Source organism: Mesoplodon mirus (genome assembly GCF_964341445.2).
Source record: "Mesoplodon mirus genome assembly, chromosome: 18".
Taxonomy (NCBI): Eukaryota; Metazoa; Chordata; class Mammalia; order Artiodactyla; family Ziphiidae; genus Mesoplodon; species Mesoplodon mirus.
The window spans coordinates 49,181,363-49,208,765 of record NC_138994.1 but is presented as its reverse complement, the minus strand read 5'-3'; the positions used below and the strand labels follow the sequence as shown (position 1 = coordinate 49,208,765).

Here is a 27,403-nt window from a genome sequence, read left to right as displayed (position 1 = left end):
GATTGTCATACTAACTGAAGTCAGACAAAGACAAATATATGATATCGCTTATATGTGGAATCTAAAAAGAAAAAATGGTACAAATGAACTTACTTACAAAAGAGAAATGGAGTCACAGATGTAGAAAACAAACTTTTGGTTGCCAGGGGAAGGGGGTGGTTGGGAACTGGGAGACTGGAATTGACTATATATATACACACTACTATATATAAAATAGATAACTAATAACAACCTACTGTATAGCACAGGCTACTCTACTCACTGCTCTGTAATGACTATATGGGAAAAGAATCTAAAAAAGAGTGGATATATGTATATGTATAACTGATTCACTTTGCTGTACACCTGAAACACAACATTGTAAATCAACTACATTCCAATAAAAATTTAAAAGAAAGAAAAGAAAAAAAATCAATTGTATTTCTACATCAAATACTTCGGGATACACTTAACAAAGCAGATACAAAATCTATACAGCAAAAACTACAAACTTGCTAAAATTTAAAAAGACCTAAATAGGGACTTCCCTGGTGGTCCAGGGCTAAGACTCCATGCTCCCAATGCAGGGGACCATGTTCGATCCCCGGTCAGGGAACTAGATCCCACATGCCACAACAAAGAGTTCACATGCCACAACTAAAAGATCCAGCATGTCACAACTAAAGATTCCGCATGCTGCAACTAAGACCCAGCGCAGCCAAATAAATAAATATGTAAATATTTTTAAATAAATAATAAAGACTTAAATAACTGGAGAAATATACCATATTAATGGAAGACTCAGTATTAAGATATCATTTCTCCTCAAATTAATCTATATATTATTCACTGTAATTCCACTCAAAATCACAGTAGGCTTTTTTGTAGAAACTGTGTCAAACTGACTTAAAAAGACCTCAAAAAGCCTACACAATTTTTAAAAGAAAAACAAAGTTAGAAGACTTACACTGCATGATTTTAGGACTTACTATACAGCAATAATCAAACTGTGATATCAGCATAAGGTACACATATAGATCAATGTAACTGAATACAGAGTCCCCGAAGACACCTACAATAGGTTGGTCAACAGATTTTCAACAGAAGTTCCAAAGTAATTCAGTAGAAAAAGTTTAGTGTCTTCAGCAAATGATGCTGGAACAATATGCTACAACCCAGATCAACCTTATTTTAAATTTATTTTTGGCTGTATTGGGTCTTCATTGCTGCACGCAGGCTTTCTCTAGTTGCGGCGAGTGGGGGCTACTCTTTGTTGCGGTGTGAGGGCTTCTCATTGCGGTGGCTTCTCTTGTCGTGGAGCATGGGCTCTAGGCACATGGGCTTCAGTAGTTGTGGCTCATGGGCTTAGTTGCTCCATGGCATATGGGATCTTCCCGGACCAGAGCTCGAACCCATGTCCCCTGCGTTGGCAGGCAGATTCTTCACCACTGCACCACCAAGGAAGCCCAACCCAGATCACTCTTAAAAACATTATGCCAAGTGAAAAAAGCCATAACAAAAGAACACATATTGTATTATCTCATTTTCATGAAATGTCCAGAAAAGGCAAGTTCATAGGGACAGAAAGCAGATTAGTAGTTGCCTGGGTGTGGGGCTGGGAAAGGGGAGTGTCTCCTAATGGGCACAAGATTTCTTGCTGAGGTGATGGAAATGTTCTAAAATTACACTATGGGGGACTTCCCTGGTGGCACAGTGGATAAGACTCCGCACTCCCAATGCAGGGGTACAGGATTTGATCCCTGGTCAGGGATCTAGATCCCACATGCATGTGCAATTAAGAGTTCACATGCCACAACTAAGGAGCCGGCAAGCTGCAACTAAAAAGCCCACTTGCTGCCACTAAGACCCAGCACAACCAAATAAACAAAATTTTTTAATTATTAAAAAAATAAAATTACACTATGATGATGGCTGCATAACTCTAAACATACTGACTGTACACCTAAAATGAGTAGGTTTTATGATATGCAAATTAAGCCTCAATAAATCTGCCATAAAAAATATACTTTCATATGGGGGGGGAGGAAAAGCAGAGACTAAATTCTTGGAAATTAGAAATAAAATTGCTGGGACTTCCCTGGTGATGCAGTGGTTAGGAATCCCCCTGCCAATGCAGGGGACACGGGTTCGAGCCCTGGTCTGGGAAGATCCCACATGCCACGGAGCAACTAAGCCCGTGAGCCACGACTACTGAGCGCGCGTGCCACAACTACTGAAGCCCGAATGCCTAGGGCCTGTGCTCCGCAACAAGAGAAGCCACCACAATGAGAAGCCTGTGCACCACAACAAAGAGTAGCCCCCGCTCGCCACAACTAGAGAAAGCCTGTGCACAGCAACGAAGACCCAACGCAGCCAAAAATAATTAATTTAAAAAATCATCATATCGTTTCTTTAAAAAAAAAAAATAAAGAAAATTGCCAAGATGAAAACTAAAATGGCCAGTCTAAACAAACAAAAAAAAAACAGGCATGGCTGAAGACCAAGTCACTAATATGGAAAAAAAAAGTGTAGGAAATCTCCACAATATCGTAACAGAAGACAGAAAATGGACAACGGAGATAAGGAGAGAAAGAAAAGTGATCAAATACATGACTAGTAGAAGTTCCAAACACAATGTAGGGGAATGAAGAAGATGACAAAATAATAAAAGAAGGAAATTTCTGAGCTAAAGACAGACCTAAGCCTTCAGCCTAAAAGAGCCCATTGAGAGTCTAAAACAACGAATAAAAAAAGTTTACACTTGAGACACATATGGGTAAAATTTTATAACTGAGTATGAAGAATATCCTTTAGAACTTCAAAAATGTGTCTACACAGGAAGTAAAATTAGACTGACATGAGTAATTCTCCTTCACTGTCTTCTCATAAGGAATTCTGGACACGACAGACAATGAAACAATGACATCAAAGTTTCATGGGGAAAAGATTTTCAACCCAGAATTCAATTCTCAGAAAAGCTAACAATCAAATGTGAGGACAAAATAAAGGCATTTTTCAATATGCAAGGACTCAAAATTTACCACCCACACACTCTTTATAAAATTTAAGAAATACTAGAAATAGGACAACATGGGTTATGAGAAAATAGCTGCATATGAGCCAGAATAACTAAGTGAAGGTGAAGGAAGTAAGACTTTGTTTGATTCTTAAAAGATTCTCCTTCAACAGACACAGTTTCAATGATGAGAACTACACAGCCTATTTAGGTACAAAATCGTTATTTGGTATACAATGAATACATTAACATAATTATATAAATGGTGTTTTCTGGCTCTTGAGACAAGACAAAACATTATTTCAGTTATAAAAAAGAATATAAATGTTATAAACCCTGATAATATAAAAACAATTAACAAAAGCTGCATGGGGGGGAATCACTGAACAGTAAGTGATCTAATTTTTTTAACTTTCATAGCAAAAACTCCTATGTAAGGTTGATAAATCATTTTAATAATTAAGCCAACCATCAGAAGAGCTACAAATATATAACAAAAATCAGGAAAGGGAATTAGTGTTATGAAAGTCTTCATCTTTCACAGTGAGAAGTTAAAGTCATGAATTAAGAGCTATCATATAAATTATAATGGTAACCATAAGCATGAACTATAAATTCCCTTCTGGAGATGGAAAAGGAGGGGAGTGAATGGATGGGAGACTTACTTTTCATTTTATTCTCTTTGGTAGAACTTATATATTTGCCATGAATATGCAATATTTTTATAATTTAAAGAAGTGTTTTAATAAAAACTGAATTTTGCTTTAGCTATACAATGGAATACTGTGTTTGAAAAGAACAAAATAAGTTTCTACATACGAATACATAAAGATGTCTACACTATATTAAGTGAAAAATCGAGATGCAGAACAATGCATTAGGATGGTACTATGTTTACAATAAAATGTGTGGTACAGCCACCGTGGAAGACAATTTGGCAGTTTCTTATCAAGTTAAACACAGTCTTGCCATACAATCGGCAATCATACTCCTAGGTATTTATTCAAGGTAACTGAAAACTTTACTTTCACACAAAAACCTGTATACAAATGTTTGCAGCAGCTTTACTCATAATCACTAAAAATAGGAAACAACCAAGATATCCTTTAACATAGGAACAGATAAGTAAACTGTGGTACAATGGAATGTATACACTAGAAAGTATACAGTGGAATACTATTCAGTGATAAAAAGGAACAGGCTACTGATTCATGTAACAAATGTAGATGAATTTTAAATGCATATTGCTAAGTGAAAGAAGCCAGACCCTAAAAGCTACATATGACAAATTTAGGGAGAAGGCAAAATTGCAGAGACAGAAGATAGATCAGTGGTTGCAGGGACTGGTGGAGGAGGGAGTGGTCAACTGCAAGGGGGACACACGGGGGAATTAAATATCGACAAGGATGGAATGAAGACTATGACAAATGAATCTAACTGTATTACAAATGTATGATATAACCTCACTGAAGGGGTTGGGGGGGTGGGACGCTGACTTAAGTAAGGTTGGAAATCAATATTTGTAAACTGAAAAGATAAGGACAAAGAACTGTATATAAACACTGTATTCTAGTTGTAAACTTGTTTCCCACAAGGGTATGAGTTAAAAATTCTAAAACTGCTTTTAAACAACTGGTAGGGGCCAGGTTTCTCACTGTCAGAGAGGGAAGTTACAAGAAAACAAGAAGGGAAGACTAGAATGAACATTCTGCTACTTGATTAGAGTCAGAAACATCAGTATGAACCTAGGGGTAGCTTAATACATATACAGATGGATATACAGAAACATTATAGATATGTATATACCTAAGTTAAAATACACATATTGCCTACTGCTGTCCTTTAAGGTAATGACACTCCAGTAGCAACGACTACTTTCAATGCTCAGATCTTGGTTTCTAGATACTATTCTTGGAGAAACAGCTGACTCCAGGGCTGAGATAGAGAAAATACAAGATAGGTCTGACACATCCTGTAGTCATCAGAAAATAAGGAAGTGCTTAAAAACTAAAAGGTTGACTGCATGTCAAAGCAACATCAGAGCCAAGTTGAAAGAACTCTCAATGACCAAAGCTGGAACAATTTAGGGACAAAAATGACATAAGGAACAAAATAAATATATGATGATTAATTTATGTCAACTTTGCTGGGCCACAGTACCCAGATATGTCATCAAACATTACTCCAGATGTTTCTGTGACGGGATTTTTTTTTTTTTTTTTGGTACGCGGGCCTCTCACTGCTGTGGCCTCTCCCATTGCGGAGCACAGGCTCTGGACGCGCAGGCCCAGCGGCCATGGCTCACAGGCCCAGCCGCTCCACGGCATGCGGGATCCTCCCAGATCAGGGCACGAACCCGTGTCCCCTGCATCGGCAGGCGGACTCCCAACCACCGTGCCACCAGGGAAGCCCTGTGAAGGGATTTTTTTTTTTTTAATGAGATTACAATTTAAATCAGCAGACTTTTAGTAAAGCAGATCACCCTCCATAATGTGAGTGGGCCTCATTCAATCAGCTGAAGGCCTTAATTTTTAAAAAGACTGACCTCCCCCGCAAGAGGAAATTCTGCCAGCACACTGCCTTAGGAATTGTACTACAACACTGACTCATCTCCAGGGTGCCAGGCTACCCTGCAGAATTTGGACTAGCCAGCCCCTACAATCACATGACATATAGATATATCTGTACATCCATCCTATTGGTTCTGTTTCTCTTCAGAACCCTGCCCAATACAGATTTTAACCCCCCAAATATAAAATATATAAGCCCATACTGAGTAAATGATTGAATTAACAAATAAATGGGAGAAGTGACAAGTCTTCCTTACAGATGAATTCCAAATGCTGTAGGTAGTGTCCCCTTCAGTAGGTGGGGCCTAGTCCCTCCTTCCCACATGAGTATGGGCTGGACTTCGTTGTTAAGTGAGTAGCTTACAAAGATAAGGGTAGGAGAAGAGAAAAACAGTAACTTGACAGTGGAGAAACCTGATCACCACTGCCTTAACCAAGGGATCAAGGTTCACATCACCAGTGTTGTGGTGTGGTTATCGACTGGCATGTGATAAGAAGGGCACTTCACCTCTGTGGTATTCTTTCTGAAAACCGCAGTCTAATCAAGAGAAAAACATTAGACAACCCCAATTTGAGAGACATCCCACAAAATACCTGAGAGGTATTCCCCAAAGTTGTAAGACACAAAAAACAAGGAAACTCTTGAGAAATTCTCCAAGAACAGACAAGACTTAGGACAACTAAATGCAATGTGATATCCCGGATGGGCACCTGGAACAGAAAAATGGACATTAGGTAAAAACTATGGAAATCTGGGACTTCCCTAGCGGTCCAGTGGTTAAGACTCCGAGCTTCCACTGCAAGGGGTGTGGGTTCGATCCCTGGTCGGGGAACTAAGATTCCACATGCCATGCGGCACAGCCAATAAATAAATAAATAAATATGGAAATCTGAATAAAGTATGGACTTTAGTTAATAATAATCTATCGGGACTTCCCTGGTGGCGCAGTGGTTAAGAATCCGCCTGCCAATGCAGGGGACACGGGTTCGAGCCCTGGTCCAGGAAGATTCCATACGCCACGAAGCAACTAAGCCCGTGTGCCACAACTACTGAGCCCGCGTTCTGCAACTACTGAAGCCTGTGTGCCTTAGAGCCTGTGCTCCACAACAAGAGAAGCCACCGCAATGAGAAGCCTGCACACTACAATGAAGAGTAGCTCCCACTCGCTGCAACTAGAGAAAGCCCACGTACAATAACGAAGGCCCAATGCAGCCAAAAAAAATAAGTTAAAAAAAAAAGATTCAAAAAAAAAATACTGATTCATTAATTGTGACAAATGAACCATACTAATGTAAGATGTTAGTACAATAATGGGGAAACTGGGTGAGGGAAATATAGGAATTCTACTACCTTCAGAATTTTTCTGTAAATCTAAAACTTTTTAAAAATTAAGTTTATTTAAAGAAAAAAAGACCTATCACAGTGGCACTGCTTCCCCCCACAGCCACACCATATGCCTTAGACTCTGAAGAGGGCAGCGGGAAGCACAGCACCCTCACTGTGCCACTGCTGCACCTGCAAGAGCTAAGTATAAACCAAACTGGTTAATGACAGTTTTGTTCTTTTTCCACCAGGCAAATGCTAAGGGCAGAAGTTGCAGCAAAGGTATAATCCTAAGGGAGAGATGTAAAAACAACCAGAAGAGGGCCTCCCTGGTGGCGCAGTGGTTGAGAGTCCGCCTGCCGATGCAGGGGACACGGGTTCGTGCCCCGGTCTGGGAGGATCCCATGTGCCGCGGAGCGGCTGGGCCCGTGAGCTACGGCCGCTGGGCCTGCGCGTCCGGAGCCTGTGCTCCGCAACGGGAGAGGCCACAACAGTGAGAGGCCCGCATACCGCAAAAGGAAAAAAAAAAAAAAAAAAAAAAAAACCAGAAGAGACATTGAAGATACAGTATTTCCCTGGGGAATTACCACACCACAGAGGTCCACAACAGTTTGAATAAAGCACAGTCCAAAGTCCTAGACTGCTAATGATGACAATATAAACCACCCTATGCACTACTAAATACAAAAAATAAATATTATCCTTCTAGGTAAAAGAGTATTAAGGGAAGTCTCAGAGTAACACCCTTCTCTACATAAGCCTTGAAACAGACAGATATTTTACTTTAAGAATCCTACAGGTAGAAGATGAGAAATAGACAAATTCAAAATATCAGGTGAGGCCACAAGCAATAGTAGTTTTACCCTTCCAAAAGTCACAAAGTTTTCAGAATTTAACAGTGTACTATTGTATAAAAAGCAGTACTTTTGGTAATAAGATGACCTGAGTTTAAAATCAAGTTTAAGGGCTTCCCTGGTGGCACAGTGGTTAAGAATCCGCCTGCCAACACAAGGGATACCACTTCGAGCTCTGGTCCAGGAAGATCCCACATGCCGCAGAGCAACTAAGCCCGTGCGCCACAACTACTGAGCCTGTGCTCTAGAGCCCGCAAGCCACAACTACTGAACCCACAAGCCTAGAGCCCGTGCTCCGCAACAAGAGAAGCCACCACAGTGAGAAGCCCGCGCACCGCAATGAAGAGTAGCCCCCGCTCGCCGCAACTAGAGAAAGCCCATACACAGCAACGAAGAAAGACCCAACACAGCCAAAAAAATAATTTTTAAAAGCTTAAAAAAAATTGTAATAAATTCAATAAAGACTTTAAAAGTGGTCCACGTCAGAAAAAAAAAAAAGCGTTCTTCCTTTCAGAATTTCAATTTACAAAAAAGGCAAAATGCAATGAAAAAAATAATCAAATGTTAAGAAGCTACCAAGGGATGGCTGATGTTTGTATCATGTTTTATCTTTTCCAAATCTACAATAAACATGTTCATTTGTAATTAGGAAAGTTGTATTTTAAAACATACACATTCCATTTTCCTTTAGAATACCTTGATTTAGGGTTACCTGACATCTATTTTAAGAACTTTTAACTCACCCTCAAAAACATAAGAAAAAAACCAACAACAACAAACATAAGAAAACCGAAGAACATATGACCCCAGACACCCTAGGGCCCAAGCAGGAAAGGAATAACTGGACTGACACACTTTTACAGTCTCTACACAGACCTAATTTAAATACTGTTAAAGAACAGGCTCAGAGAGGAATGAAATCTAGCTGTCTTGGTTCTGCTATTGTGAATAAGCCAAACTGAGTTTCCCCTGTGAAAAATGTGGTTAACCACCTTGGTAGGAAACCTAAGATAGCTAAGGTTGAGGACCAGAAAGAAACTTTGAAGACATTTTTAAAAAAAAGAAAGAAAGAAAGAAAAAAAAGTTAAAAAAAGAGACTTCCCTGGTGGCGCAGTGGTTAAGAATCTGCCTGCCAATGCAGGGGACACGGGTTCGAGCCCTGGTCCGGAAAGATCCCACATGCCGTGGAGCAACTAAGCCCGTGCGCCACAACTACTGAGCCTGCGCTCTAGAACCCATGAGCCACAACTACTGAGCCCATGTGCTACAACTACTGAAGCCCACACACCTAGAGCCCATGCTCTGCAACAAGAGAAGCCGCCGCAATGAGAAGCCCGCATACCACAACGAAGAGTAGCCCCCGCTCACCACAACTAGAGAAAAGCCCACACGCAGCAATGAAGACCCGATGCAGCCAAAAATTAATTAATTTATTTATTTATTTATTTTCTTTTTGCGGTATGCGGGCCTCTCACTGTTGTGGCCTCTCCCGTTGCGGAGCACAGGCTCCGGATGCGCAGGCCCAGCGGCCATGGCTCACGGGCCCAGCCGCTCCGCGGCATATGGGATCCTCCCAGACCGGGGCACGAACCCGTATCCCCTGCATCGGCAGGCGGACTCTCAACCACTGCGCCACCAGGGAGGCCCTAATTTATTTTTTTTAAGTAGAAAAAGCTTTAAAAGGTGGGGGGAGAAAACCTTTAATTTTTGAGGTAATTTATAAAGAGTTAATTAGTCATAGTAAAGTTGTCCCATTAGAGAAACTGCTTTGAGAGAAAAATAAGGACCTTGCTGAGACACTGAAGGTGCCCAACAAGTATCATTTGGTCAGCTAAACTGTAAATAAGTGAAGGGGGGTGTGGTATAAGGGCAAGAATGTCTACACTACTGTGATGAAGTATATATATTCTAATTATCAACCAATATTTATTTATAGAAGTCTACGCTCCCCACTAGAAGGGGAAGCCAGGAATTGTATCATGAATCTTTGTTATCCCCAGGGGCTGGCATATAGAAGGAATTAAATGTTTACTGAATGCAAGTATTCTAATTGTTTCACTTTCTACCTTAAAAGGTTCAGTTCACATGTGCTTAAATCCTGTGGGGGGGGGGTCTAGAATGGTAATTTTAATCCAGTCAATAAGTATTTACTGGTTGCTTGCTGTTTCAGTCACCCTTCTAGGCATCTGTGATATGTCAGTTAATAAACAAAACCAAAAATCTCTGTCCTTATGGAGAGACCGTAGTCAAATATCATTCTCCACTCTGCCCAAAGCAAAGCTGAAGTGTGGTCCCTTAACTGGTGCCAATCCACCAAACTGTTAATGGTCTGTAATCACCAGCCAAAGGAAGCATTTCGAAACTCAGATAGCAATTTGATAGTCATTTTATATGATGAACCTAATATTATAAATATGGGCTCGAATCTGTATTTCATTTTTCTAATAATTCATTTTTATTGCTTTAAAAAATATTATATAATGAATTGAACTTTTTAAAATATTTATTTATTTGGCTGTGTCGGGTCTTCATTGCCGCACATGGGATCTTTTAGTTGCGGCATTCAAACTCTTAGTTATGGCATGTGGGATCCAGTTCCCTGACCAGGGAATCGAACCCAGGCCCCCTACATTGGGAGCATGGAGTCTTAGCCACTGGACCACCAGGGAAGTCCCTGGAAAATTTTTTTAAATTGGTCTTTCACCACAGATAATGAGAAGCACTGGTCCCACATACTTTGGATCACATCACTTCCCCCCTCCTCAGTGACTCTATTCTTCAGTATCTTTATGGTATTCCACAAATAAAACCAACCTTTCCAAATATTATTTTCCCACTAGTTCAGTTTATCATATACTCCAACCACATTGAATTGTTTTCAGAACAAGCTTTCTGTCTTGCTTGTTCTTCTCCCTCAGCCTTAAATACTTTCCTATTTTATGTGATCAAATTTTACATATCCTTTAAAAGTCAAGCACAAATGCCACCAACTCCTCAAAAGCCCTCCAGGTAGAAGCAAGCTTTCCCTGACTTTCTGATACAGTATTTTAAAGCAGCCCTCTGAGGATTTTCTACAGACTACCGAGTTCCTAGAATACAAGAATAACTTATTCATTTGGCATCCCTATATACTATACAAAACAGGCATCAAATTTGCTGAATGATGTAAGAGACAGTATTATATGTGCATAAATGAGCTTCACTCAAGAGATCAGAAAAACCTCCAAAATTATACCCAAAACTGTATGCATTTTTCTCAGGAGAAGGTCTTTAATGCTTACTAAATTCTCAAAGGAGTCTAAGAAGCCCCCAAATGTTAAAGAAACTACTGATATGGGAAGGGCTTGGGTTTCATTGGCAGACAGATATATTTCTGCCAGCCAGCTCCATCAGGGTTAGCCTTGCGAAATACCAGATATAATATAAACCTTAATTTCCTTATCTCAAAAAGGTGATAATATTTACTCCAAACATTTGCTGTAAGAACTGAATGTGACCACATATGGAAAGTCTAGGATCAGGAAGAGTAACCTGTTTCCTTCCTGCCCTCTTCCCTCTTTTACATGTTAGTGAAGTAAGCAGACTTAAGTTCTTTACAGAATTTTTTTAATTACAAATTACTGCCATCCCTTGAAAGTTGTGCCCAGACTACTTTCTTGGAAATCTTCAACAGGGTTATTTGTCTTTCATAAATACCTATTTGTTTTAAATCTGTCAACTTTAGACTTCTGTCATGCTAAGTAATTCTAATTACTGTTTTTTCTACACTGCTAAATGCAAAGTTTTTTTTTTAATATATAAGTTAATGCTCTTAAAAGAACTGACATCTTGAGCTTCCCTGGTGGCGCAGTGGTTGAGAGTCCGCCTGCCGATGCAGGGGACACGGGTTCGTGCCCCGGTCCGGGAGGATCCCACATGTCGCGGAGCGGCATGTGAGCCATGGCCGCTGAGCCTGCGTGTACGGAGCCTGCGCTCCGCAGCGGGAGAGGCCACAACAGTGAGAGGCCCGCGTACCGCAAAACAAACAAACAAAAAAAGAACTGACATCTTGATTCTGCTGTATCCAAAACAGTCCTTTTACTATGAAGCCTTCCCTGACTTCACTGTACTCTCCCATAATTAATCACTCCTTCCTCAGTGCTACCTTCTGCTCCTTCCACATGTATACTTATACTGCATTATACTTATACTGCAATATATACTTATGTTGCATTATAACTTTGTTTACATGTCCATCAACGCCTACAAAATGTAGCACCTCAAGGCAGGAATACCATATCAATTATCTTTGCATTCCCCCAGCATTTCTCAATGCAACTGAAGAGCCCAATAAATGAGCTTTTATACTGATCCTCTCTTCCATTTTCCAAAGGACAACACAAGAAGTTTACAGGAGGATTATTTACAATTAAGATGGAATTTCTACCTCAAACTACAGATTTCTCAATTCCAACTTCCTATTCCTTGAAAGTGTTGTTATGGCAATTATGTTGCTATGTTTGTAATTATGAATAGTAAGTTTAAAAAGGAGTTCTCTACATGAAAAAAGACTGATAAAAATGCTCTGGTTACAAGTGATTTTTAAAAATTTTTTATTTTAATACACAGATTTATAGGGCAATGGAAAAAATAGAACAGAAAGATCTCCTATACCCTTTACCCAGTTTCTCTCAATGCTAACATCCTGCCTGCATCGTATAATAGCGAACCCAAGAAATTGACATTGGTACAATCCACACACTTTATTCTTATTGTATCACTCTTATTTGGGTGTGTGTATAGCTCTATGCAATTTTATCACATTTGCAGATTTGTGCAGCCACTATAAGAAAGAAACAGTTCCATAACCACAAAGATCCTTTATGCAGCTGCCTTATAGCAACACACTATTACCATCCTTAATCCCTAAAAACCACTAATCTATTCTCCATCTCTACAATTTTGTCATTTCAAGAATTTTATAAGGGTGTTAAGACCATTCAATGGGGAAAGGGAAGTCTCTTCAACAAATTGTGTTGGGAAAACTGGGTATTCATACAGAAAAGAATGAAGTTGAACCCTTATCTTACACGACATACAAAAATGTACCCACAACGGATTAAAGACCTAACGTGAGACCTAAACTATAAAACTACTAGAGGAGCTTTGTGATACTGGACTTAGCACTGATTTCTTGGAAGTGACACCAAAAGCACAGGCAGCAAAAGCAAGAACAGACACCTGCAACTACATCAAACTTCAAAACGTTTATGCAAAGGGCATAACCAGGGTTAAAAGGCAACCTATGGAAAGGGAGAAAATATTTGCAGATTATGTATCAGATAAAAGGTTCGTATCCATAGTATATAAAGAATGTATACAACTTAACAACAAAAAGTCAAATAACCTGATTTTAAAAATAGGTAAAGGACTTGAATCAACATTTTGCCAAAGGTGATCTACCAAGGCCAACGAAGATGGGAAATGTTGCTTAATGTCAGTAATAATCAGAGAAATGCAAATCAAAACCATATCACCTCACATCAGTCAGGATGGCTACAATTAAAAAAACAAGTGTTGGAGAACAAGTGGAGAAACTGGAGCCCTGTACACTGTCGGTGGGATTGTAAAATGGTGCTACTGCTATGGAAAACAGTGTGGAGGTCGCTCAAAAACATTAAAAATAAAACTTCTCAATACAGATGCACTACTCTGGTGGAGGATGTTGATACTGGGGGAAGCTAAGCTTGTGTGGGGGCAGGGGGTACTATGGGAAATCTCTGTATCTTTCACTCAGTTTTGCTGTGAATTTAAAACTGCTCTAAAGGGAATTCCCAGGTGGGTCCAATGGTTAGGACTTGGCACTTTCACTGCTGGGGCCCAGGTTCAATGCCTGGTCAAGGAACTAAGATCCCACAAGCCATGCCGCGTGGCCAAATAATAAAATAAAATAAAATAAAATAATAAAATAAAAAATAAAATGGCACTAAAAATAAGGTTTATTTTTAAAAAACAGAACTACCATATGACCCAGTAACCCCACTTCTGGGTATATACTCACAAGAATTGAAAGCAGGATTTTGAAGAGATATCTGCACATCCATGTTCATAGCAGCAATAATCACAATAGCTAACAGGTGAAAGCAAACCAAATGCATCTACAGATGAATGGATTAACAAACTGTGGTATATACAGACAATGGAGTATTATTTAGCCTTAAAAGGAAGGAAATCCTGTCATATGCTACAACATACGTTACACTAATGAGCCAGTCATAAAAAGACAAAATACTGTATGCATTTACTTATATGAATCAAATGCAGAGAAACAGTAAAACAGTTGTTAGCAGCAGCTAGGTCAAGGGGGAAAGGGAGAGTTGTTTAATGGGTATAGAGCTTCAGTTTTTCAAGATGAAAGAGTTGGAGATTTGTTTCACAACAATGTGAATATACTTAACGCTACTGAACCATACACTTAAAAATGGTTAAGATGGTCAATTTTATGTTTTTTACCACACAGAAAAAAGAATTTTATATAAATGGAATCACAGAACATGCAACATTTTGAGATTAACTTTTCATTCAGCATTAATTCCCTTGATATCATCTAAGTTGTTCTGTGTATCAATGGTATATTTCTTTTTATTGCTGAGTAGTATATTCCATGGTATGGATGTACCACAGTTTACTCACCCATTGAAGGACATCTGGGTTGTTTCCAGTTTGCAGTTATTACTAATAAAGCTACTATGAACATTTGCATGTAAGTTTTTATGAGGATATAAGTTTTCATTACTCTAAAATAAATGCCCAAATGTGTACTTGATGGGTTGTATGGTAAGTGTATATTTAGTTTAACAAGAAACTGCAAACTGCTTCCACACTGGCTGTACCATTTTACATTCCTACCAGCAATGTGAGATGAAGTTTTTCTGCCTCCCCTGGCCAGCATCTGGTATTAATTTCTTTTAATTTAACTATTCTATATAGGTATGTGGTGATATCTTACTGTGGTTTCAATTTTCATTTCCCTGGTGTTTAATGGTGTTGAACAACTTTTTATTTGCTTATTTGCTATCTGAAATGTCATTCATGTCTTTTGCTCATTTTCTAAGGAGGCTGTTTTCTTTTACTGTTGAGTTTTGAAGAGTTCTTTATATTTTCTAGATCAGTCTTTTGTCAGGTAGTTTGCAATTTTGTTCTTCCAGTTTGCAGCTTGTCTTTTCATTTGCCTTTCAGATACAAAAGTTTTTTATTTTGATGATGTCCAGTTTACCAATATTTCCTTTTATAGATCATGCTTTTGGCGCCATGTCTACTTTGCCTAGAATTACTTTATCTTGAAATAGAAACTCTAATTAAAATACACCTTATATAAGAAATTGATAATATAATTAAAGTGTAAGTACATTCAAAAGCAAATCAAAAGTGTCTTCTAATATAAAGGACATTTTTAGGTTTTGTTGTTTATACTTTTAACAGATCCCTAACCAATGGACAAGAAAAGCAAAGAAAAGCAGAGAAGGAAGAGTAGCAGTTTTTCTAAGTTATTAGACATTAATATAGAACATCAATAAAAGGTAAACATTTCCACTTACAAAAATTAACTTTTCAAAAATATTCTAGAACTTAACATCATAAAGAGAAGTACACATCTCTACAGCAACTGCAATAAACTACAGAATTTTTTCCTAGCTGTTTCTTTGAGGGCCAGAATCTATCAATGGAACAGCACTGATAAAAATTTCTGATTTAGGGAATTCCCTGGCTGTCCAGTGGTTAGCATCCACACTTTCACTGCGAGGGCGCAGGTTCAACCTCTGGTCAGGGAAGTAAGATCCCGCAAGCCGCGTGGCACAGCCAAAAAAAAAAATTCTGATTTACTTGAATTAGCCTAATACTATCTTGCACTAGGTGAAAAAAAATTTAATTCTCTGTTTTAACATGTATATATCTTATATCCTAAAGACCCATTTTATTCTTATTCCCTCATTTATCTGTTCATACCAATAATTCATGTTCGTTACCAAAATTTGCAAAATATTTGCTTTTTTTATTTGTACTTTTCTGTGGCTGAAATGCCTTCAACCAAATATAACTATACTGGGCTTCCCTGGTGGCGCAGCGGTAGAGAGTCCGCCTGCCGATGCAGGGGACACGGGTTCGTGCCCCGGTGCAGGAAAATCCCACATGTCGCGGAGCAGCTGGGCCCGTGAGCCATGGCCGCTGAGACTGCACGTCAGGCTCCGCAACGGGAGAGGCCACAACAGTGAGAGGCCCGCGTACCACAAAAAAAAACAAAACAAAACAAAACACAAATATAACTATACTATGTTTACTTGGCCAGACTGGTTCCATAGCATATACTATGCTTTCCTCTCTGAAAAGTTATTTCCTATAAACCAGTCAAGGATGGCATTATTAAACAGACTTTTGCAGGTCATCTAGTGTTTTAAATTCTAACAAAAATATTTCTCAATAATTTAGAAATGCAAAAATCCTCCATCCTAAATTGAAGTGAGTCCATTAAAATAAAAGAATGCTTAGCATTTTACTTGCTTGAAGCAAGAGCGCATCCACACTACAATTTACAATAAATTAGCATGACCTCCTCAAAGAAACTTGCACTAAAGTAAACAAGATCAAATAACCCAAGGATTGAAAGTCTTCTTGATATATACACTCTTCACCTGAAAAGTCAAAAAGCGACAATAATATAGTAGCAGTGAATGGATTTTCAGATTTTCCTCACTCGATATCACTCTACTAATAATGAAGGCATCTAATGTCACATTTATATGCACACATATCACCAAATATAATGTGTATTAACTCATAAGCTATATAATAAAACCATATACTTTGGCACTACTTTACAGTAAGTACAGATTATACTAATATATTAATATGTACAAATTAGAGTTTACTTCAGTATTTTAATATATTAAGCAGTACTTGAGAAAGTGAGGTCTTCCATTACAAAAGACGAGTACGTTTCATTTTGACTTTATACAAGATTAAACTACCATTACTTATAAACAACTAAATTTCATTATATATCAAAAATATTCACAGTAACACAAATTATAACTTAAAACATTGACTCCCTAATGTTAAGAAAATTCACTTACTCACTAAAAAATTAAAGACTTTTTTCCCAGCTTTACCGAGATAAAATTGACATATAACATTGCGTGTGTTTAAGGTATACACATGATTCAATATATGTACATATTTTTAAATAAGATTCTGTAACATAACATCAGATGCATAATTCCTTGATGCTTCCTCCACTACAGGGATTACAAATCACCCAACACCCCTCTCTCAACCACAATGTCTGTTTCATTTATACTTTTTTTCTGACAGCATATAGTAGCTGCATTATTTCTATAACAGTGTAATGATTTCTGGATATAAAAATTCCCAAACTCTATTAAACAATTAGTAGTTTAATGAAATATAAACTTACTTTTCGACTTTTCTTCCATTTCTAAATATGTGGGTAAACAACATTAATATACAAATATTAATACTCTGCTCATCACCTAGAATCTTCTACCACTAGGGTATCCCTGTCAATAATCAATTACTCTATTTCTGCTACTTTAAGATTATTAATGAAATTTTATGTCAGAATGCCAATACATTCTAGAAAGGCCAATGAGAAATATTAAAAATTGGGCTTTCTTTGGCCCCATCTGGACATGTAGACTAATACTCTGTGAAGGTGAGGCCAGGAATCTGTATTTTTAACATACTCACAAGTGATTTTATTGCACATAAATCTGAGAAACACACATAACTAACTCATCACAAGCTACTTACATGGGTAGACAAGGAGACAAAGATTTGGGAATGTTGCAGATTACTTTAAAATATGCAGTCAAGGGGCTTCCCTGGTGGCGCAGTGGTTGAGAGTCCGCCTGCCAATGCAGGGGACACGGGCTCGTGCCCCGGTCCGGGAAGATCCCACATGCCGCAGAGCGGCTGGGCCCGTGAGCCATGGCGGCTGAGCCTGCGCATCCGGAGCCTGTGCTCCGCAACGGAAGAGGCCACAACAGTGAGAGGCCCACGTACCGCAAAAAAAAAAAAAAAAAAAAAAAAATGCAATCAAAATTTCTACAGTGAAAGGAGTTCAATTGTTTTATTGTTACTGCTTAAGAGATTCTTCTTGCTAATTGTGGGATGACAGGTACCTATGAGAAAGCAACTACTGTGTTGTCAATGTTAAAAAAACTCAAGTGATCTTAAAAACAAAATCCTCGGGCTTCCCTGGTGGCGCAGTGGTTGAGAGTCCGCCTGCCGATGCAGGGGACACGGGTTCGTGCCCGGGTCCGGGAGGATCCCACATGCCGCGGAGCAGCTGGGCCCGTGAGCCATGGCCGCTGAGCCTGCGCGTCCGGAGCCTGTGCTCAGCAACGGGAGAGGCCACGGCAGTGAGAAGCCCGCGTACCGCAAAAAAAAAAAAAAAAATCCTCATTCTTTATAAATGTTTGTCATAAAGTAAAAGTTAGTATGGTTAGAGTAGGGAATAAGTCCAATTAGTCCAACTTATTTTCTCAGAGTTAAATGCTAACACAAAAAAGCTTAGCGCTACTTTCAATCTATGACATTCTGCAGAACGTTGGTCGTAAAGTGACAATGGCTAAAACACCTTTTTATGATTACCTTAAGAATATCACTTAGATTTTAATGTGCATTATTTCGTACATAAAATTTTATTAAGATGAGAACATTCCCCGATCATTTTGGTAGGTACTGGATAAATTAAGCTCGAATATTTAAATTTATAAAACCATATTTCACAATTGTGTTAAACTGTTGCTCCCTGGAAGACAATATAGCCAATTAGAAACAATGAAGTCTCTAATAAGAAGGTCCTGAATATGAATCTAGCAGCACCACTTACTACCTGTGTGACCTTGGGCAAGTTACTGATACTCTCTTAGCCTCAATTTCCTTATTAGGAGGATTAAATGAGATAATATATGTAAAGCTCTCAGCGAAATGCTTGGTAGATGCTATGCTAGTCCTTAGTAAACGTTAGCCCATAAACACATATATAAACATATATAGCTATATAAACACATACAGTATAAGAAGCCACACAAGAAATTATCGATGATGGCTGCTTCCAAGAAAAGCAGCCTGGGTCGGGATGGAAAGACTAAAACTTTTTTATACTCTTTGTATTTTTAACCACTGCTTACAACACCTTTTCAAAAAAAATTAAATTATCTCTTGTGCTGTGGGATTTCTTAGTGTTTAGCATTATGCACTGCAAAAACTGAACTGTGACTGCTGAATTCGCAAAGAAATAAGTCATAGTCTAATAATACCCACAAAGAAATACACAACCTATCTGATTTCATGAATCTGTCAGGTGTTCTTACTTGCTTCACATTGGCCATTATGGTCTTAACTAAAACACCTTAAACCAGAGTTTTCAACCTCGCATGACTATGTCCCTCAGGGGACATCTGGCAACAGAGACATTTTTGGTTGTCACAACTGAGGAGGTGTACTACTGGCATCTGGTGGGTAGGGGCCAAGAATGCTGCTAAACATTCTATTATGCATAGTATAGGCCTTTACAACAATAATCAGCCCAAAATATCAGTGGTGCTGAGGCTGAGAAACTCTGCAACCCAAGGAACCATTCTGCTTCACTCAGAAAGTAACCAGGTTCTTCATTACAGTTACCAACAAAACACAACACACACACAATAAATTCTCCCCTCAAATAATGAAGTAAAATCCTTCAGGACTGGCAGACTAGGGGCTCAATAAATGTAACTATTGTTAGCCACTGTTGTTGTTAAGTTTCTGAAATTCTAGCAGCTAGAATGGCTTAGGTTTGTGTGTCTACTCAGTTCAATACATTTCAAGATTTTCAAAGCATTTATTATCAAGCCTTCCAAAAGTTCACTCTAAATTATTTCAACAGACTACAGTTTACCATTCTTTCCTGTTTTCAAATGATATCTGAAAAACCAAAAAGCTTAAACAATGTACTACTAATGACTAAAATACAACAGGGCCTTTATTTCAGTATGTAGTTTTATCAAGCCTTCCCAATAAACTTGATATTTTCACATTTTCCTTAATACACTGGCCTTGACCTGTTTTATACATTTTGAGCATGTTAATAAACTTCAAAAAATTGAGAAAAGATTAACAACAGTCCATTGTGTCTGATCAAAAAGACAAGAAAATTAATCAGCAGCTAAGTAACTTTATAATGAGGCATGAAAAATTACAAACTAAATCATTCTGTCCTCCAAACTTAAAGCATATCTTGGTGTGCCTTATCAAAAAGTCAACCATTAAAAGAGCTTTGGGAAATGTCTTATCAATATTTGGGATTAATCTTGTAAAAGAGTGCAAAACTGAACCAAGTGGCTATCAAAATTTACAGCCTGTTCACAAATAGGATGGAAAGAATTTTGAAATACTGCTACTGGTAACACTGTTATTAGTCATACTTTACAGTCTTAGTAACTGCTTAACTTCTTTTACACCTTTAAAATATGTATCTTTACCATTATGAAAGAGTTGAGTACTGTTTTAATACTGATTTAGTATTTTAATACTGTTTAACAGTCCACCACATAATTAAAACTTACTCTTATTTAAAGTATTCTTAGGGAGAAAAAAGAACATCTTGACTCCTTCCTCCAAAACAAAACAAACCAGAAAAATACACAGAAGAGTAACGTGTGTTTGCAAATATAAGATGCAATGAAGTTACTCTTTCACTGCTTGCCCAATACATTTGCGATGGACACAGGTATCACTAGAAATTCTCCATTCACTCCGTCACTCCCCCTGAGCATTTAGAACTTTAGTACTTGTCCAAACCTGCTTGCTCATGCTCTAATAATAAATCTAATTATACAACCTGTAACAGCCCCTGACAACCTTTTCCTTAATAAGCCATAAAGGTGATTTAACTAACACCTCAACCTAAGTCTTAGTAAACCTATTTCAAAAATAGATGTCTTCATTCCTGCCTCTGGGTTCTGCCGAGGGCTCAGGGCCGCTGGCTGTGGAGTGGGGAGGTGAAGATCCGTCAGAACTGAGAATGACACAGGCTGGGCGTGGGGCAGCAGTGGTAACTGCTGGTTCATTTCTCTTTAAATCTGGCAGCACGTGGGGCGGCATTGTGAAGCCACCGACCCGCCTCCCCCCTTCCACTCCGCACACGTACGTCCCCGTCCCCACTGCGCATGCTCCGCTCACACAGTCCTAGCAGAGTCGGAGCCAACCCCCTAAAAAGTCAACCTGGAAGCCGCAAACGGCCGGAGGCCGGGACAATGGGGGAGGGGGGACGCAGGCACCTCTGGGGAGGCAGGCCGGCCACCGCCCCAAGCCAGAGCCCGCGGGCCTCAGCCCCGGGGACCTGCAGGCCTGCTCAGGAGCCTGGGTCGCTCGGAGCACAAAGCCCCGAGCCGGCCAGCGAGCGGCTCTCGGCTCGGCCCGCTCCTACCCTCCCCCAGCCGGGCGGCGCAGCCGGAGCCCGTGCCAGGCGGAGGCAGGCGAGGCGGCGTCCCGCGCCCCGCAGGGTTCTCAGACCCCGCGCGCCCGCGACGAGGCCCCGGAGGCCGGGGCTTTTGTTGTCCGCCACAACTCCGCGGACCCGGCGCTGTCTGGGCAGAAGTTTGGCGCGCCTCACCTATCCGCCCGGGGGTCAGTTCCCCTCGCCCACCCTGCCCCCAGGCTGTCCGCCCGCGGCTCCGACAGCCGAGGCCGGGACGCGCAGCCGGCCCGGCCCAGACGCTCTTCCTGCCTCGGGGGTCCGGCGGCCTCTGCCGCACCTGAGCCCGGACCCGCCCCTCCAGGGAGGGTCCGCCGGGGCTGGGGACCTACAGCCCCTCCCCCGCAATGTCCCACCGAACAGTGGGGGAGGGGGCAACCTCCCCTCCTTCCCCCGGGGCGGCAGGCCCAGTCCCGGGGCCGAGGCTGGGGCGCGTCCCCGCCCCTAATGCCCTAAGAAAGCAGGGAAAGAAGTGATGGGCCCGGCCGGGACTGGCGCCCTGGCTCCCCAACCTCGCAGGCCCGCGCCTGGCCTCGCCGGGGGCTGCCGCTTCCCCTCGCCCGTCCGGCCGCCCGCCCGGGAGCGCCCAGGAGAGGAGGAGCGGGCAGCTACTCTCCGCGATCGCGGCCCGGGCCGGCGCCCCTCCGCCCGCCCGCTCACCTGCCAGCTGTCTTCGCAGTAGCAGTGCCGACTGCAGCTCCGTCATCCTCCCCGCCAAGGGCCCGGGCTGGCGCCGGGGCTTTCGAATGACTGGGGACAGGCTCTGAGGCTGCTGGAGCTGGGTGTGCTGAGGAACCCGGGCCCCCACGACGGGAGCGCCGAAGCCGACGAAGGCTGGGCTGGGGCGGCGGTATCGGCGTCTCGCTGCCGGTGCGAGTCCGCTCGCTTCAGCTTTCCTCACAGCGCCTCACGCCCGGAAGGGGAGGGTACCCGTGCCGCCGCGGCGCGCACTGGGACTTCGCTCGCCCGCTTCCCTCCTTCAACCCGCCAGTCGGCCCCACCGGTGCCTTCCCCCGCCACTGCCTCACTGCGCGCAGGGTCGCTCCACGCAGGCGCGCCGGGGCTGCCTACTTCGGAAGCTGCCCTCCCGCTAGGCCGACCCCTCTGGCTCCCTGCCCCGCCTCCGGAGGCGGAACCCCGCCCCCTCCGCGCAGTGGCCCCTCACGCCGCCATCTTGGGAAGGTCGCCGCCTGGCCGGGTGCCGGGGCCTCGGCGGGAGACGCCCCGCGGACGTCATGACAAAGAGGTCGCGGGGGTCAAAACAGCACCTCCGGGTCGAAGCAGGTGGTCTGAGAGTGAAGGGGCCAAAAGAAGTGGTAGATGCCTAGTTATTGGCGAGCGCCCAACAGCTATCTAACACTCCACACATGGTGTACGAATTAGTCATTGTTAAAGGCGAACTTAGTACTGGTGTGCCCCATTTTAAGCACACCCCCAAAATAGACTTCAGATTTGCTAGTAATTCACTTTACAGAAAGTTGCACAAAAAGATTCTTGAAATAAGTAAAATGTTCTGCATCTCATAGCATAAAATGTTTAAACATCGTTAATAATCTCTATGTGTAAAGTGAGTTGAGATTAGCAAAATCTGATATACATGGTACCAAATATCCAGAAAGGCATCTACTATGTAAAGTCTAAGTGTGGGATCTAGGGTTTGGAAAAAGCAACCTTACACCGCTCTACCTCTTCTCATCCTCATTCCCACAGCTTTCTGCCTTGCATAACAGAGAATAAAGAGACGGAGCAGAAGGAAAAATGATACCTAATGGCACTCAAATGTATCTGTTCCTTCAAAAATATTTACTGAACCTGCATTAACTTTGTACCTGAACTGTAGAAGACACAGAGGACACAGCTCTGTTCCTATCCTCAAAGATCTTACAGTCTCTGTGAGCTCCAGGTAGGGTAGCCAGAGGAGGACCAGGTTCTAATACAGTTTCTTGATTCCAAAAATTACTGAAAAAATTGTCCTCACTCTCCCCCTAAAACAAGAATTAAAAGGAACAAATAAACATTAAGAGTGAACCTGCAGGGCTTCCCTGGTAGCGCAGTGGTTAAGAATCCGCCTGCCAATGCAGGGGACACGGTTCGAGCCCTGGTTCGGGAAGATCCCACATGCCGCGGAGCAGCTAAGCCTGCCTGCCACAACGACTGAGCTTGTGCTCTAGAGCCCGGGAGCCACAGCTACTGAGCCCGCGTGCCACAACTACTGAAGCCCGTGCGCCTAGAGCTGGTGCTCTGCAACAAGAGAAGCCACCACAATGAGAAGCCCACGCACCACAACAAAGAGTAGCCCCCCTCGCCGCAACTAGAGAAAGCCCACGTGCAGGGAAAAAAAAAAAAAAAAAGAGTGAATCTGCATAAAAACATAAATCTACCATTTTAAAAAAAAGGTGAATTTGGACTCCATTGGGAAACAACTCTCTGGAGCTAACCCAGGTTTTGTGAAGCCTAAAATTTACCCCGTTTGAAGGACTCTCTTTAGGGAAAAAAATTTTTTTAATTGCGTTTGAATATGATTGTCTATTTAGAATGAGAAAATAAACCACAAATAACTGTATGCTTGGAAAATTGTTCCCTTTCTCTGAGATCTCTTGAGGCAGGTTATCAGAAATTCTGCTTGATTGCAACATGGTTTCCTCTCTCACCTAAAACAAATTCCAGCCTTCCGAGGAGCTCTAAAGCTTCCTAAGCTTTACCAGAAAAAAAATCCGTTTCTGACACTATCCCTCTTTTCTGGACCAAAAATCTTTCTATTTAAGTAAATTTTTAGTTTTATCAAAGTAGTAAATACACATAGTTCATAACCAGTGTATTAAGGATTATAGTGAAAAACAAACGTATTTCTCACGTGTGCCCTTCACCATTCCTAAATCCTGCTTACCAAAGGCAATCCCTTTTAACTCTTTTAGCAGTTTTTTCTCGTAGTTACCTCCATTTATTCTAAATGATATAATGCTTTTTCTTGATTTATCCATTTTAGACCTTATATATTTATTCTTATTGTAACTGATAAGGATTTAACTGTCATGCTACTTTCCATCTTTTATTCTCCTAAATTATTAAATTATCATATCTAGTTATAGCAATAAATGGTTTTTACACTATTGTGACTTTGTAAATGTTGAATAGGAGAGTCAAATACTATAATGGATTATATTCATTCCTTACACAGATTTTTTTTTGGAGGCCCAGTGTTTCTAATTATACTTTTTTTTCTTGCAGTATCTTGATTATAATTAATATCCTTCCCTTCCCTATCCCACCCCAGTGCTATTGTACCACTTATCCTATCAAGCCCTTTTTCTTGAAACTCTCCCTCCTAGAAGTCTCTATGTTACCCTCTAACCTGGGCTGGTTGCTTTGGGCTATGCTTCCTACATAGAAGTCTTCTTAGGACTCCCCTTGGCTGCTCTCCTGGGCTGAGTCTACTGCATCCTAGATCAAGTCTAATTACTTTTTGTTACTCCCTTCTTTTGCTGGAGCATATTATCAGATAACTTCTGATGAGTATACATGAGGCAAATTTTCCAAGTCCTTATAATAACAGCTGAAAATGGCATTATTTTAAACAGCTATAATTAAGTGCCAGTTTAGCTGGGTATAGAATTTTATGTTTAAGATCAAATATTTTTTCTTCAAAAATGTGAAAGCATTGGTCCATTGTCTTTTAGCATCCAGTGTTGCTGTTGATTCTTATGCCATTGTCAGTGACCTCAGTGACCTACTTTTTCTTCTTCTCTGGATAGTCTTAGGATTTTTTTTTCTTTTTTTTTGGCTGTGTTGGGTCTTTGTTGCTGCACGCAGGCTTTCTCTAGTTGCAGCGAGCAGGGGCTACTCTTCCTTGCGGTGTGTGAGCTTCTCATTGCAGTGACTTTTCTTGTTGTGGAGCACAGGCTTCAGTAGTTGTGGCTCATGGGCTTAGTTGCTCCACTGCATGTGGGATCTTCCCGGACTAGGGCTTGAACCCGTGTGCCCTGCATTGGCAGGTGGATTCTTAACCACTGTGCTACCAGGAAAGTCCTTTTTTTGTATTTTAAAGTATCATGATCATATGCTTTTGTTGTCTATAGGATGTTTTCTTTTTTTAATTCACTGGGTTCACAGTGAGTTTTGTAGTGACAGAATGGTTGTTTTCATTTACATACAGAAATAAGCTTAGAATAATGAGATAGTCTGCATTTTTCTGGTATATAAAAAATTATTTTAAAAAGCAGTTGATTTTTGTATGTTGATCCTGCAACCTCACTAAACTCTAAATTAACAATTTATAGATTATTTTTATTTTCTACGTAAATAATGTAAATGCAAATAATGGTGTTTCTATTTCTTTCTTTTGATACATTGTTTCTCTTTTTGCCTCACTGTGCTGGCTAGGACCTCCAGCAGAGTTGTGTAGAAGTAGTAGTGGGCACCCTTGTTTTTTTCCATTCTTAAAGGGTTATTTTGATGTTTCATTATTTTTTTCATGCTGTAGATTTTTTTGTAGATCATTTTAACAGGTTAATGAAGTTCCCTTCTATTCCTTGCTTATTAAGATTTTTTAAGTTAATTAATTTATTTTATTTATTTATTTTTGGCTGCGTTGGGTTTTCGTTGCTGCATGCAGGCTTTCTCTAGTTGTGGCGAGCAGGGGCTACTCTTCGTTGCGGTGCACAGGCTTCTCATTGTGGTGGCTTCTCTTGTTGCAGAGCATGGGCTCTAGGCATGCAGGCTTCAGCAGTTGTGGCTCGTGGGCTCTAGAGCGCAAGCTCACTAGTTGTGGCGCATGGGCTTCGTTGCTCCACGGCATGTGGAGACTTCCCAGACCAGGGTTCAAACCCGTGTCCCCTGCCTTGGCAGGCAGATTCTTAACCACTGCACCACCAGGGAAGCCCTAAGATTTATTTTTAAAATAATCCCCAAATCTTTATCTCCAGCCCAGATCTTTCACTAGTTCATGTCAGCGCATCTAACTGTCTAACTCTGTGTTCACTGACCTAACAAATGTTCATTGAACATCTGCTGTGAGCTAGAGGTGATTCTAAGACCTAGGGTCCAGGAGTAAACTAGACAGACCAAGTTCCTGCCCACATGGCACAGACATCCAGTGAGAGAGGACAATCAGTTAAAAAGGTAAACAAATATTAAACAAGTCATCATTATAACAAGTGATATGATAGAAATAAAAAAGGTAAGGAAAAGAGTAAAGTTTAGATAAGGTAGTCAGGGAAGTCCTCTCTCAAGAGATTATATTTGAGCTGAGTTCTGAATTACAAGTAGGAGATGCCATTTGAGGATTCTGGGGAAGAGATTTCCAGGCGAGGAAAAGCTACTTCTAAGACCCTATGGTAAGAAAGACCTTGGCTTGGGACTTCCCTGGTGACGCAGTGGTTAAGAATCTGCCTACCAATGCAGGGGACATGGGTTCGAGCCCTGGTCCAGGAAGATCCCACATGCTGCAGAGCAACCAAGCCTGTGCGCCTCAACTACTGAGCCTGAGCTCTAGAGCCTGCGAGCCACAACTACTGAGCCCGCGAGCCACAACTACCAAAGCCCGCATGCCTAGAGCCCATGTTCCGCAACAAGAAAAGCCACAGCAATGAGAAGCCTGCGCACCACAACGAAGAGTAGCCCCTGCTCGCCGCAACTAGAGAAAGCCCACGCACAGCAATGAAGACCAAACACAGATAAAAATAAATAAAATAAAATAAATAAATCAAAAAAAAGCTTAAAAAAAAGAATGTAAATCCTGAAAAAAGTAAACCCTGAATATCAATTTAGAAATAAATAAATAAATAAAATTTTTTAAAAAGGAGAAAGAGCTCGGCTTGGCCAAAGACTAGAAAGGGGGTCAGCATGGGTGTGGCGGCCCTACTGGAACCTGATGAAAAGGGTGCTAAGAGCAGGTTGGAGAGACAGACAGGGGTCATCTTACAAAGGAGGCCTTGTTGACCACAGGAAAGAGTCTGGATTTTAGTTTAGTTACAGTGGAAACCTTGAGACTGGTGATTTACATTGTTTAAAACTCCCTTTGGCAGTTATACAAAAGAGAAGACTTTACTGGAAGATCAGTAAGAAGGTTATTGCAGAAGATGAGGCAAAAGATGGTGGTAACTTGAACCAGAATGGGGGCAAGGATAGTAAAGTAGGTGTGGG

At 41.0% G+C, this 27,403-nt stretch overlaps 1 protein-coding gene across 1 annotated transcript in view; it reads right to left on the bottom strand.

Moving 5' to 3' along the window:
• UBE2G1 (ubiquitin conjugating enzyme E2 G1) overlaps nucleotides 1–22,311 on the bottom strand; it is a 96,343-nt gene extending 74,032 nt beyond the window's left edge. The window contains exon 1 of the mRNA XM_082605018.1: nucleotides 21,923–22,311. Within this exon, the coding sequence (XP_082461144.1) occupies nucleotides 21,923–21,968 (46 nt within the window). The 5' untranslated portion in view covers nucleotides 21,969–22,311. The remainder of the gene's footprint in view (nucleotides 1–21,922) is intronic.
• Between the last annotated feature and the right edge of the window lie 5,092 nt (nucleotides 22,312–27,403).